Here is a 14492-nt window from a genome sequence, read left to right as displayed (position 1 = left end):
GCACAGCTCGGGGATACGTTTCAGTGCTCCACTGCTATCAGATGGATGGTCATTGCATCAGCATCCACAAATCGCCTTAGTTGGCATTATTCTTTATACATTGTGCAGCTTTTTAATTATCATTTACCACCCAAAATATTACCTTACAGCAGCAAACTCTTCTGAAAACAGCATATATTTTTATCATTCATTTGACATTTCTATGCTGGTATTCAGTTCAATTACGTTTTATTTGTATAGCGCTTTTACCAATGGATATGGTCACAAAGCATTTTTGGCTCCTTATAGAAAATATGATCTGGAGAATTAAAATATGAGTAGCAGATATTAAGTTAGGTAACAAATCAAAATGTATAAAATAATAGTACTGTTTAGTAATTACGAAAACAGTAGCATCATGTTATGTGCATTCTGACTCCAGTTTCTGGACAATGCATTTGGCTAATAATTTTACCTCAGTAAATTCTATTTTAGCTTCTGGCTAATGATATTTTTCATAATACATTTTTTTTAGGACCTGGCTGATACTTTTTCCTCAGTAAATTGTGTTTTATGTTTTGGCTAATAATTCTACATCAGTACATTTTGTCTCGGCTTCTAGTTTATTTTACTTCAGCTAGTGGACTTGATTGACCAGGGCTTTCTTTCTTGTAGAGGCTATCCAAAGCCTGAAAAATACAGCTGGTTTTGTTTTCTTTATTTGTTACTCTTTGCGATTTATAGAAATATGATATTTATTTTTAAAAAAGCATTAAGTTGTGCAGATTTGCCTTTTAGTCTTCGCTAGTCTTTCTGATTCCTTAAACTTTGTTCGTTTTAAAATAAATGTCAGTGCAGCACACGTCAAGTTAATGCATACATTACATCAAAGTCGAATGCCTTAACGCATCGTGGCATTTTCATTTTGATTGTGATGCACCATTTATCACTTGATAATTAGGATAAATTATACAGGAGGGTATCATGACAGTGAAACATTAAAAGAAGCTATATTTCTAAACGAGTTACACTGATTGCTTCAGGCTGGATCATTCAAAGCTTTCATTAGATTGTCCTGCAGGGGAACATTTTCTGTTTCAGGAGATCTTTTTTTCTTTTTCATCATATGGGAAGGTCTTTAAGCTCAAATAGAAACACACTGTGATTTTTTCTTTGTCCAAGATGCAAGCTCAGATTAATTTATTTACTTATTAAAATTAAATGTATTTATTTCTCAGCATTATATAGGTACTTGAATTTGAAAATTGTATTGCTATAGTGGTAAGGGAAGCTCCTCTGCAGTACTCAAAAGACTACGATCACGAGGTACACTAAAGCACAGCGTAACGCAAAGCTTCTGCTATGCTGTTAGACTGATACTGACTTGGAAGATAACAACCGGTTTAAATGGTTGTTTTCTAATTGTTTATTTATTAAATTTTTTTGGCATGTCCCCTAATGTCTCCCTAATTTGGAAAATATCATGTGACATTTATGCTTAAACAACGTTCAGGCCTATGTATAATATTTACTTATGGGCTCAGTAAGGTATTAATCATATAATTGTAGTTTTTGTTTAGTTTTTCTCCTATAAATACCACACAGGGATTGGCTATTATAGAGAATGTGCTGCTGTGGTCTCAAATAGAGAAGAGCTGAGCTTTTGTAATGTCAGACTATTGTAATGTCAGACAATTCTTTCAGTTTTTCTTTTTTTTTTTTTTTGCAATACATAGCAGTTCTAAAACAGCATAGTATCAAACCACGATTTGCTGTCTCAGAGTAAACACCTCCACTACATTGTTGACCACATTGTCCTATCCTTCATCTGATGATCTAAAGAAAAAAATAACTAGGCTCGTAAGCCAGTATAATCACACTGCAGTCAATTTGTTCTCTATCCCGAACTGCATGCCATGGCCCTCCTATTGATTTATGTCCCTCTCCATGCACAAGGCTGTCATGTCCCCATGTCAGTCAGCGCTAGCCTCAGGGGCAGCGAAGGGACTCTGGTGATTTAGCAACCTGTCATTACTTTCAGGAGTGTGACGTTGCAGGCTCACACTGTTCGCTCAGTCTGGCCCACAGCAACCCTACTTTTATGAATTTTAATACAATCTTTCTAATAGTGGAGGTTGCCTCTAGCCGAATGAAATGCACAATGATAGATGGTCGGGCTGTGTCCTAATCTCGTGTTTTATCTGGATGCTGTTGCAGGTATAAGCAAAGTGCAGAAATAGTCAAATTCTTTAGTATTTTAGGCAGGATTGAGGAGTAAGATAGCAGAGCTTGGGGGGGAAGCTGTTTGGACTTTAGAATATTTCTACAATAGTTGTTTTTCATAGAAATGCATTATAAGATCCTGTCAAGTTCACAATAGGGAGCTATATATACATAATACTGTCACCGTGATGATCATTTGGGAATATGTTGAAAAAATACACAGATTTTCTAACATTAACATTATATCCCTTGCTTTCTGATGCAGTGCTATTATTTGGTTATACTGTATGTTTTGCCATTTTATTTGTGCAAAGGTTTGCAGCGTGAATCGGCTTGAATTTCTTTCTACACGATTGCTACCTGAAATTAAAAACCCTGAGTCAACTCGGGTGCTTATAAACAAAGAACCGAGCCTTTGACATTTATCACATCATACAGAGGCATAGAGTTCTAGGCGAGGCAACCAAAGAGCATTTTGCTTTCTCCTCGCCTTCAGAGAAGGCAAAATGAGTTGTGCGCCACTTGTCTATGCATGTGGGTAATATCCTGTTTATTAGTTCAATAAAAACTTGCCTTGCCAACACCTTCTAGGTACAGCCTGGGTGATATGAATATTTAATGTGCCATGGGCATTGTGATTCTGCTGAGAGCAGCTGGACTTTTTTTCAACATAAGCAATATCATTAAGATCTCTTTATTTATGTGGCGCATTTTCTTCAGTGGCAATCCACTTATCCGAAAGGCATCCTGAGTGCCAGTTTATTGTAATAAATTTGTTCGCTTTGCTTTTAGAGTGCTGTCATGTGGTCACACCAGCTCAGGCATGATATGCCCCCGAATAGCTGGGGAGAGGGGACAGATTGGGTGTTTGGGTATTGGGTGTTTGATTTCATTCTTAAAGCTTTACTATGTTCTAACCTTGCTATTGTTACGTTGGCTGATACAGTGTGTTGTGTAAGTGACAGCTATAACACAGTCTTCATGCTTCGGGGTCGCAGTGTTGGTTAATAAAATAGTGATTGGTCTCTAGGCACATGTTTTCCTCCTTTGTATTTGCATCTGTGTGGAACTATACAATTTGCCTGAAAAGCCTGAAGGTTACGTTTGCCGAGGACGATGCTGGAAAATATTTTCTGCAGAAACGAATCAGAACAATGAAATTTTTTTTTTATTTCTTCATTGCACTTTTTAGGAGCTTGATTGCTCATAGCCTACAGCAACAAAGCTTCCAAAAAACCAAGCTTTCTCTGATCAGTTTTCCTTTAGGAGGGGCAAAAGTGCCCTTTTAAGAGCGAGCGTGTTGTGTTTATGATCCTGCAATATATGGAAGCGCAGTGATACGTGGGACGCCTCTTAACTACTGTCATTCTACGAAAAGGGTGTGGAGATATGCCACCGAAATGAGGCTTCGATTCACTGGGACGGAGAGGCTGAAAAAAAATTTATTCTCTCTTTTATGGCTGCTGTGTGTGTGAGTGCATGTGTGTGTGTGTGTTTGCAGTTTTTCCCAGCTCATTTGGTAAAAATGTAGTAAAATAAAGCATTCTGGGTGATGAGTCACCCCAGTCTTATAGTTAATGAGCAAAGTCTTTCTTTTCTCATTGGAGTAGGTGGGGAATAAACCCGCATAGGTAGCAAGGACGCTAGTGCTCCCCAGCACTGCGTCACAGGAATGTCAAGAAAAGACAAATTATTCTAAGCAGCGCATTAGCCAGTGAAGGGAGTGCACAAACTGTACGGATAAGGAACCCTTGCAATGTATCTAGCTCACACATATATGAAACTGACCATCAACATGCTCATACTGACGCATATGTTTTGTTCACATGTAAACCAGATGTCATGAAACAGAGCTGCAATTAATTGTAATGCTGTATTTGTTTTGCATTCGAAAATATTAAATTACCTACTGAGGTAGCAATTTGTTCTGTGTATGTTTTTGTATGTACTTTTGTTTTCCTATTATTAGGGAAGATTTACAACCTAAATGAGAGGAAAACTGCACTCTTTTGCAAACTGATATATGCTACTTTCGAGTAATGTACTTATTCCGCACCCTGACATGTGCTACAGCTTTGGACAGTGGCAGAAATGGGAATTTGGGTTTGTCTTTTTTATTTATTTATTTTTTTTTTTTAAAGCAGGAGGGCTCTGTGTGAGTATTATCAGAAATATGGAACAGGTCGGGACAGCATTTATGAGACGTGTCACTCTGAATTTTAAGTACAGGAAGAAGACTCATACCTTGCTTTTATTCCATTTGCTGCGAACATGAGTGATATTGAACGACTTGTGTCTGTCTGGCAAAGACTATATTTTAATTATTTTAATGCCCCCAAAACAGAGAGCACCTTGGCAGTCATACTTTATACAATAGACACGGACGTCATGGCTCATCTAAACAATATTGACTTGCCTGTTTACAGCATAGCCCAGGTTTCATTGAAAGTCTGTCCCACTCACGGTCTAATCTTATTAATGCTTGTACGAGCAAGTATTCAGGTCCAGCGAGGAGGGTCACTGCAACATTGAATTATTTTTCTCTAACCTTGATACTGTGCTCTCAGTGGAATTTTTTTTTTTTTTAGCTCACTCGACTGTTACCTAAATAATGTTCTTAAGAGATAGTGCTTTTCATAATGCATTCCTTAAATGGTCTTCTGTTTGACTTTTGATTGTCTTAAGCTTCAGGTAAGTGACATGAATCATGGCTTTTATACTATTAAAACCCCAAACCAATGCTGTTGATTGTTATGACCTACTCAGCTAATTTTCCACCTGACATGACTGATATATGCTTTTTCCATTTCTTTTACAGGTCCACCCGTGAATGTAACATGCAACATTTTTATTAACAGTTTTGGATCCATTGCTGAAACAACAATGGTAAGCTAAAAGATGATTGCTGCATAATAAATATCAGATTCTACAGTTTTCTTGATAAATGCAGAAATATTCTACAGATATTAGATATTACATTTTTATATCATCATGACAACACAAACGCACAGTAAATACCTATAAATATAATTGTATTTTTTGCATCATGTGTATCTCTGAAAATCATTAAGACTTTTTATAGAACAGAAACCAGAAGTGTATTTTGTGCTAATTGAAGCACCTGGTTGGATTGAAAGGGCTACTTAAAAAAAATTGCACGTGCTAATTCTACTCTGTAGGTGGATTGTGTTCAGATTTTGAAAAGATCTCTCTGTAAACGTATTAAATTACATGTCAAGCAATGCTGATTGAAAAAAAAAAACACAGACCAGTTGTTAAAAATACATGAATGTACAAGAATGTAGCTTACATACATGTTGTTTTTGTGACCTGTATGACTGAGCAGGTTATAACTATAACGTGTTTTATAACACTAATAAATTCCCAGAAACAACTGTGGTAATTATACAAAAAAAATAATAATAATTAAAAAGCAATCAGATTTTGACATCCATGCCGTACATCCCGGATGATGTCGAAACAAGCCTGCGGATAACAATTCACACCCTTTCACAAGCATTTCAAAGCACTCTCGAATACCTCCAACAGAGCTACACAAGTAGTTTTGATGCCAAGGCTTGAATGAGCCAAGCTTTACTGCTCAGCCCGCTGCTGAACTGACCAAAAATTGCTGCAGCTCACAGGATTAGCTCATGCAAAACAAATGCGGTATTTTCTACTCCTTTTTTTCCCTTTACAGCCAGGAAAATTGATCTCACTCACTGACACTGATGTTCAAACGAGCGGGAAGAGCAAGGCACTACGAAAGAAAATGACATCAATAACCTGCTGAGAACCATGTTTTGTGCTGTAATGATCAAACAGAACCTAACCACTACCGGGATCAACAACTCTCCCTGGACTACTGCTATCCACATTATTTACACTGTTTAGGATGTCTGTGGATCAGGGAGGGCTTGACTGCCCATTTAATTAGTTCTCTCGCTCTTAATTTCCTCAAGTAGAAGAGAGAGAGAGAGAGAGAGAGAGAGAGAGAGAGAGAGCAAATAAATCCAGAAAGGCTTGCATTTATTAGTGGTGCTAGTTGAAGTAGAGTCATGAAAGCAGCGAAACTTTTTCTAATCTGTCACAGTCAGAAAAAGATCTTAGCCTTGAGCTTGAATCACATTATGTGTCGACTGTTGTCATAAATCAGTCTCCTTAGCCTGGAGAAATCATGGCGAGAAATATGAGGACTCCCTCCCCTTTAGTTTATGCTGATGAATGTGTGCACACTGATCATTCTGTTAGAAAAAGAAAAAGCTAGGACTCTAAAGGGTACTCTTTCCTTTAGGCTTTCATTCCCTGTCCAGAGTTTGGCTGTAACGATGGACAGCCAGATCGCCACAGTAGATTTGAGAGAACGATTTACAATTAACTACAAAATGCAAGTTATCCTGGTGTGGGCTCAGAACAGTACAAACCACAAAGCAAGCAATCAGAAAAGCTGATAAATCACCCGAGGTGATAATGTTGTAGGAACGTGTGCACTTCCAGCTTGATGTGGTTGCACTGTTATTTTATGCTGCCCATGGATTGTTTATTATCAAGATGATTGTTCTTTCTCAGTTGGCATGGGTTGTTTATTATAAAGAGAAAATATCGACATGGTAAAAATCAATAACCGGTGCTATTCTGTCTGTACTCCACTTTTTTTTTTTTCCTTTGGAGGCACAAATCTAATAACTTGAAACAGATGATCCTACACTATCGAAATATTTTGATATATTTACTGTGCATTACAATAATTGCTCTAAAATGTGCTGTTGTAAAGGTCACTTAGTATATTTTCTCTCATGCTTGCGTGTCATCTTAAGGTATGTCACTGCCAGAAATGATACAAATGTCTGATCGATTTTGAGATTTTTTTTGAGGCAAGCTTTTCTTTTCTCTCTCTTTTTTTTTTTTTTTTTTTTTTTGTTCTAATCACCTCCCAAATATACTTTAGTATCAAAATATCAAGTAAGCAAATATGCCTACATTTGTATTTAGGAATAAACAATTCTGATAAAAAGGATAGTTTGCAATATTATAGCTTTATTTTATTTTTTTTGCAATAAATTTTGTAATATTAAATATACAAAGACATAAAAATCAACCTGTGTAATTGTTCCCAGATTAAGAAAAGGAAGAGTGTAGATGGGATGTTATTTTTTGGGTAACTGATAATTCATTACCAAAATGATGCAGAGATATAGTCAAAAGTTTAAATAAAACCATTTCATCATTTTTTGAGACACATGCATGATTCGTTTGTTTATATGCATCAAGTCAAGACAAGAAGCTTTTATTGTAATTTCAACCATATATAGCTGACGCAGTACATAGCGAAATTAGACAACGTTCCTCCTGAACCCTGGTGCTAAATTAAACAACATGAAGCTGCATAACAGAACACAGCACTAAGGACTACAGACAACAACTCTGTAAATTGTAAAAGCACACAAGAATTGCACTGTAAATGATTGGAAGTTTAGTGGACAGATGAGTCCACATTTAACATGTTTCTCTCTAATGGAAGAATTATATAAGATGAGAAACATGAGAGATGATGTTTGCAGACTGCCTCACAGCCACAGTCCAACATGGCAATGGGAGCTTAAAGGTTTGGGATTGTTTTGGAGCAGGAAAAAGACTTATTCTGGTTGAAAGGAATTCTGAACCAACATGGCTACAATTCCATACTTCAGTGATATGCAATTTTGTCCGCAATGGGGTTAATTGGTACCAACTTCACAATACAAGACAATGACCTAAAGCATAGCTCCGAGCTCTATGAGGATTATTTGGAGCGCAAACAGTCAGCTGGAGTATTATTTATCATGGAACCCAGTCACTGCACTGGCCCAGTCACTGCACCGAAATCCTATTGAACTGCGCTGGGATGAACTGGATTGCAAGGTGAAAAAAATTAATATTCGACTACCAAAGAACACCTTTGGTTGGTTTTACAAGAGGCATGAAAAAGTATTCCAGCTAAAGGTTTCAGAAAATAATTGTCCAAATTCCAAGAGTTTGTACAGTTGTTACTCATGCTAAGGGAGGATTTTTCAATGAAAATAAAGTTTAATATCTATACAAATTTTTTATTTTTTTTTTTAAGTAAATCTTCATACCCTCAAAATAGTTTCTTGCATATAAACCAAAGGAGCATGCATGTGTCCCTCAAAAACAATAAAAGACTATATTGATTAAGAATATGGCCTAAAGTGATAACTTTGGTGGAAAATAACCAAATTGATCATGGCTAAAATGTACAATGGCTCAAATATAATGAACTGAAAGATTTTTAAATAATAAAAATAGCCTTTGATGAAACCAAAAAAACATTGTCAAGAAATGTTTCTTCTACTGTATTGCTCTAATGAACCCTTTCTGGTATCTTTATTTTTAAGAATGTATAAAATTTTTGAGAAACTATAAGCACTATAAGCACTATAGGCAATAAAAAGCCAAAAAAGACACTAATCACATGTATATAACATGCAAGAAATGCATGTTAAGACTTTACTACACACAGTGCAATTCCATACTCTAAAGATTCACTGAAACATCCAGACAGTATCATTTATAATGAATAATTAATCATTTTTTCTTGATGGTGATTATATCACAGCACTAACGATAGCTAGGATGGAAACTTCTCACCTTTGCTCTGCTGACAGAGCTGCTGTTCTCTTACAGGATTACAGGGTGAACATTTTCCTGAGGCAGCAGTGGAACGACCCGCGACTGGCTTACAGTGAATACCCTGATGATTCCCTCGACCTTGACCCCTCCATGTTGGACTCCATTTGGAAGCCAGATTTGTTCTTTGCCAATGAGAAGGGTGCCAATTTCCATGAGGTTACTACTGACAACAAGCTGTTGAGGATCTCTAAAAATGGGAACGTATTGTATAGCATAAGGTGATGAGTCCTATATGATCAAGATCTAAATCTGCTTGCTTTGTCCATTCAGAAAAGTAATAGTAGTCTATTTTGGCTATTCAGGCTGCTAAATTGCTTATTGATTTTATCGATTTGTGGTGGCAAGGCTCTGACTGCAAAATGTCGTTTTGAAATAGACAATGATTGTTCAAGTAAAATTTAGGATTATTGACTTGCCTTTTTTATAGTTTGAATACATTTACAATTACAAAGGTGCATTTATTCTAAGCTACTTGAAGCAGAATTCAGAACTGACCTCAACAACAAGAGGTAAGAGGAAGCAGCTTGTGAGTATTGTCAAAGCTACAGGTCCTCTGAAGCCGAAGCTATACGTAGCCGTTTATTATTTTCATTCTACTTCAGTGTGTTCTTTTTTGAATCGCACAAGCATTATTTTAAAACACTTCTGAGCACTGTGGAGTCCGCTAGCCTTAGTTTGCATATAGACCTTGCTGTTTTGTCTTGTTCCTTTTCTGAATGCTTTTTCCTTTGTAATCGTGACATACTACATTCTGTACTGTTTATTATAATTTTATTTTTAAGTTCTTTTCTCTCATGAGCATTCGTAATTCTGCCAGCTGCACTAATTAACTGGTTATTGGAGTTTGTGTCTAACGTGCAGTTAAGTGTTATAGAGTTTATATTCATGCTTAATACCATGCTCTGTGTATTGCTGAGTCTGCTCTTCTTATGGAATTCAAGATAATAACCACTTTTTTACAAAAAAAAAATGTTGAAGTTCCTACACTTGTATCAGATTTCCCCCATACTTTGCTAAGTCACGGCTATGCCAGTACAATGTAGTCACTACTACTATGCTGCAGACAATATCTGAATCTCTTGAAACACAATAATCAGCTTTGTGCCCAGTGCCTAAGCACTGACCATCTTAAGGATGTCAGACTCCGCCATCTCCTGAGTTGCCTGCAGAATAATACACATATGCTTGGCTAAAAGATTTGAATTCTGGCTGAATCTTACCCATAATTCTTAGCCTGAACAGCCTGTTGTTTGTGAATGCCCAGTCCCATTACAAAAGATAAGTGCTGCAGGAAGATTTGCTCTCCAGATGAATTAGCAGCCGACATGGTTCAGTTGAAATCAGTGCCTCTAGAGTAAAGACAGGGGGTGTAGCTCAGAGGTTTGCAATCATCTTGATAACCATTTATATATAAAGCTCTTACCACATTAAACTTTACTAATTCATGGACTCTAAGTCACTGTAAGGCAAAGTTCATAAAACATCTGTGTTGTGGAGACTTGAAAAGAGGCATCGTACAGGTCCGTTCAAAACGAATCAATCCTGAAGTTCAGCAGAACTACAGATGACCAGCTTAACATACCTTTCCTATCCTGGTTTGCTTATAACAGGGATATAGGTTCATTACAACTGCTTGTTTAATGCACCAAGTGCACCTTTGCAAAATTTTGTTGGGGGTCTGGTATTGACATGGCAATGAGCCCTGAAAAAAGTATTGGGATTTTTGCGCTACTGAAATTTGTACCCCTGCAACATTTATATTAATGATCAGAGATCATTGCCAGCTGTCACAGGTTTTCACTGAAGCATTGTGAGAGTGTCTGCATTCAGCACAACCCCAGACAAAGAATCATCCTGTGAGACTACCAGCAATACCATACAGGCATCATCAACAACCTGTCCTGCTCAGGATCTATTATATTAGCAAGAGATTGTGGCATAGAGGTCAGCCATAGATGAACTGTCTCTCCCAATACTACTCAATAAATTCATTGCACTGTGAATTCTGTTGCAACCAGTGTTCAGAAGATCACATTTGCTGCTGTAGGTTACCTTGTAACATCCCATTTTACTCGGGCTGCTACTGCTTTGCCAGTGATTGCTGCAGGGACTTCACTAGACCCTCTGAATTAAATGGGCTCATCTTCTCAATCAATGATTTCAGCTGAGCCATGTCTGCCACCAAATCGTGAATTCACCTGCCAGATGTGGAAAGCTAGCCAAGTGTTTGGGCTGCGGGGCTTGAGTCAGAATGGATTTTGAATCGGCGTCTAAATCTGGCAGCCAGGAACATGCTTTAGACGGTCAATGAGCAATTGGCACATGGCTCTCACTTATTATTGGTTTTCAGGATTCACCAGCTGCATGAGTTTTGACGTGTGGTGCTTTGGGCTAAACACTTGGTGTGTACTGAAAAAAAATAAGTCCAATCCAAAATAAACCCACAAAAAGGTCTGTTGTTTAAATGGAAAAAGATATAGGAGAATATAAGCACCTAACCAGGTAACAGAATTGGCAATGAACAACACATGATATGGCAAGGGAAAACCTCAAACCTGTTAAATGAAAGGCAACTCAAATGTCATATACTTCAGGGTGTTCTGTGGTGTGCTAGGAAAAAAGGGCAGTAGTAAAGTGAAAATAAACTCACTGAGGCAGAAGAGATGAGATGAAATTAGATGAGAAGAGGCTATCCCCAGATTTTTGAGGACAGGAAACTTGTAGTGCACACTGTAATCACAAGCTGCCAAGTGGAACGCTCCATATGGTGTACAAGTGGACAAAAGAAAAAGGAAGGATGGCTTTATGACAACCCTATTTGTTGCAACAAATGTTTAGAACAAATGAGAAATGAATGACAAATAAAATTATTATTAAAAGTAGAATTAAAATTTATGCTTATAGCAGTGGTAAACAGTAACGACGTAAATGTAATTCGCTACTGTACTTAAGTCGTTTTTTCACGTGTCTGTACTCAAGTATTTCCGTTCGGGGAGACTTTTACTTCAACTTCACTACATTTCAAAGTGAAATATCGTACTTCTTACTCAACTACATTTTGCGAAATCAGTCGTTCCTTTTTACTTACGAGTCTATAAAACCTTAACTGTTTAAGCGCTCAGCAAGTCACCAATCATGTTATAGTGCACTCTGTTTTAAACTTGTTTTTGGCAGTGGGTCCACGTTATTTCTTTTTTAAGTCGATGAAAATAAGGTTTTGGGCTCATGAATATTTAATAGATATCAATCAGTGTTTGACTCCTTAATATCATTCTAATAATAGATTGATGTGCTAAGAGTAACATTGGAGTATTTTTTTACATAAACTGAGTTCATTATGCAAGAGTTTTGTGGTAAAAATGATAATATAGTATATATTATAATATATAACATTATAGCCATACTAATTAATAGTACTTGGCTACTCAAGTACATTTGAAGGCAAATATTTCTGTACTTTTGCTCAATTGAATGTTTAAAGGGAGCACTTTTACTGGAGTAATTTTCTACTTACTGTATCTCTTTTTTTTATCTGTACTTCATTCACCACTGACTAATAGCATATTTACCAGTACTGTAATAAGAAGGGCATTGAAGTCAAACCAGGAATTTAGAGTTTATAAAATAAAAGAGCAAATGTTCAAGTGGAAACTGCATTTATTTTCCTGACATACTCCCCTGCTACATTTATGCCCTTATCCCAGCGTTTAACTATGCCTTGAAAGATTCAACATAACTGTGCCTTGAAAGATTTGTTAGTACGCCTAAACCATCCCTTGACAGCCTGCTTCACTTCGTCATCAGGGAACCACCATGACCAGGATCATCACTGATAGACCTATGGCCATTTTTTAAATGTTTACATAATTAAAATGCCTAACTGCGGCTGAGCGTCTGTACTGTGCTTGAACTCTTCTGTAGATATCCGCAGGTTTTACGCCTTCCTTCACAAGAAACCTCTTCACCACATGCTGTTTCATGCGTGCACTAACACTGTTGTCTGCCATCTTGATTAACGGTCTCTGGACTGGCTCACGACATGTGCACTGTCTATAAGTAATAGGACACTCTAGCCACACACAACTGCGTGGAGTACCGCCACGCTAGCATCCATGTTTTATATCTGTAAAACTAAATTTTCTGGACTGACTTGAACACCCCTCATAGATGTAATAACTTATTTGTTTCCAGTTAATTCTAAAGTAAACGATCTAGTAACATGGACAGTACTGTATACAAAGTAGTAAACTCTAGCGTATTATGGGATGTGTACTTAATGCAGTACTAATGTGTTAGTTTTTTCAGTTCATGGTTTGGAATTTAAGTGTGGAACTGATGAATTTAAGGGCTTAAAGTATGCTTCAAGAGCAAGAAGGCAATGTTTAGGATCTCGAATTTCATCATCTCTTAACTTGACACTATCAAATGAACATTCCAAATCAGACGGCTTTCGGCTATGAACACCCTCTAAATTGCATCAGGGCTGGTGCACACTTCGACTGCATGCTGGAAAATAACTGTTATTTTATGTGGTAGTGTTGCTGTCACAAACCCTGAGAGAGTTAAAAAAATGGGTGAAGTTCATTTCCGGACTAAATTGGGTTCATGAGTAATAACTTCCAATGCATGTACAGAAATGGCTGACTAACACTTTATAATCATACAGATTTGACCATTTTTGTGAAAGATCATAATGCAGGTGTATGTTACTTCTGCCCTATAAAAGTGGCAGATAAGAGAGCGAATGGCTAAAATTGCATTTGGAATGTAATGTTTGCTTGCAATGCCTGATCTGATTGTTAACAGGATAACGCTGATTCTGGCTTGTCCCATGGACCTGAAGAATTTCCCGATGGACGTGCAGACTTGTATAATGCAGCTGGAGAGCTGTAAGTATGCCCTGCTCATCACAATGTTGGAGATGATTTATTCACTGGCTCACAGACGGATGTTTTGCTGGCTCGCAGGAAGGAATGAGGAGCACAGTAATTTACGTGCACCTTAAAGTCGAGTGTGTGGAGAGATGCTGCGAGCTCAGGTTATTGCCTGCGCCTCCGTCCACTCTTATTTTAGTTATTGTCTATTGGGATGCAGCCGATTCAAGGGGTCTGGCAAAACTAGGCGGTGTTAGAAATTGCAGTGTTAGGGGTTATGCAGTAGTTTTCAGGTTTCTTTATCATGTGTTTATAAGAGTGTTTTGAACTGTTAATTTACTACTTGTTTAACCGTCTCTTTTTGTAGTCGGCTACACTATGAACGATCTGATATTTGAGTGGGATGAAAAAGGTGCTGTGCAGGTGGCTGATGGACTGACGTTACCCCAGTTTATCCTGAAGGAGGAGAAAGATTTACGCTACTGCACCAAACACTACAACACAGGTTAGCACCATCCTAACAGATGCTGAGGCTGAGAAATATTCTGCACGTGAAGCTCCCTTGCTATTGGAGTGCCAAAGTCATATATATATGTGTATACACACACACACACACACACACACACACACACACACACACACACACACACACACACACACACATCCAGAGAGTTTTGCAGTGACCACACAGGATGTCTACATGTACAAACAGCAATGCAAAAGACC

The 14492-nt window shown here is 37.5% G+C and overlaps 1 protein-coding gene across 3 annotated transcripts in view; it reads left to right on the top strand.

Moving 5' to 3' along the window:
* The window catches only part of glra1 (glycine receptor, alpha 1), a 45223-nt gene that overhangs the window by 16144 nt on the left and 14587 nt on the right, over positions 1–14492 (top strand). For all 3 annotated transcript variants that reach the window (XM_046850336.1, XM_046850335.1, XM_046850334.1), the window contains 4 exons: positions 5021–5088; positions 8887–9110; positions 13699–13781; positions 14134–14271. In XM_046850336.1, the coding sequence (XP_046706292.1) occupies positions 5021–5088; positions 8887–9110; positions 13699–13781; positions 14134–14271 (513 nt within the window). The remainder of the gene's footprint in view (positions 1–5020; positions 5089–8886; positions 9111–13698; positions 13782–14133; positions 14272–14492) is intronic.

The sequence above is a fragment of the Silurus meridionalis genome, chromosome 5 (assembly GCF_014805685.1).
Source record: "Silurus meridionalis isolate SWU-2019-XX chromosome 5, ASM1480568v1, whole genome shotgun sequence".
Classification (NCBI taxonomy): Eukaryota; Metazoa; Chordata; class Actinopteri; order Siluriformes; family Siluridae; genus Silurus; species Silurus meridionalis.
Note: the sequence above shows the minus strand (reverse complement) of the source record. Positions and strands in the feature narration are given on the sequence as shown.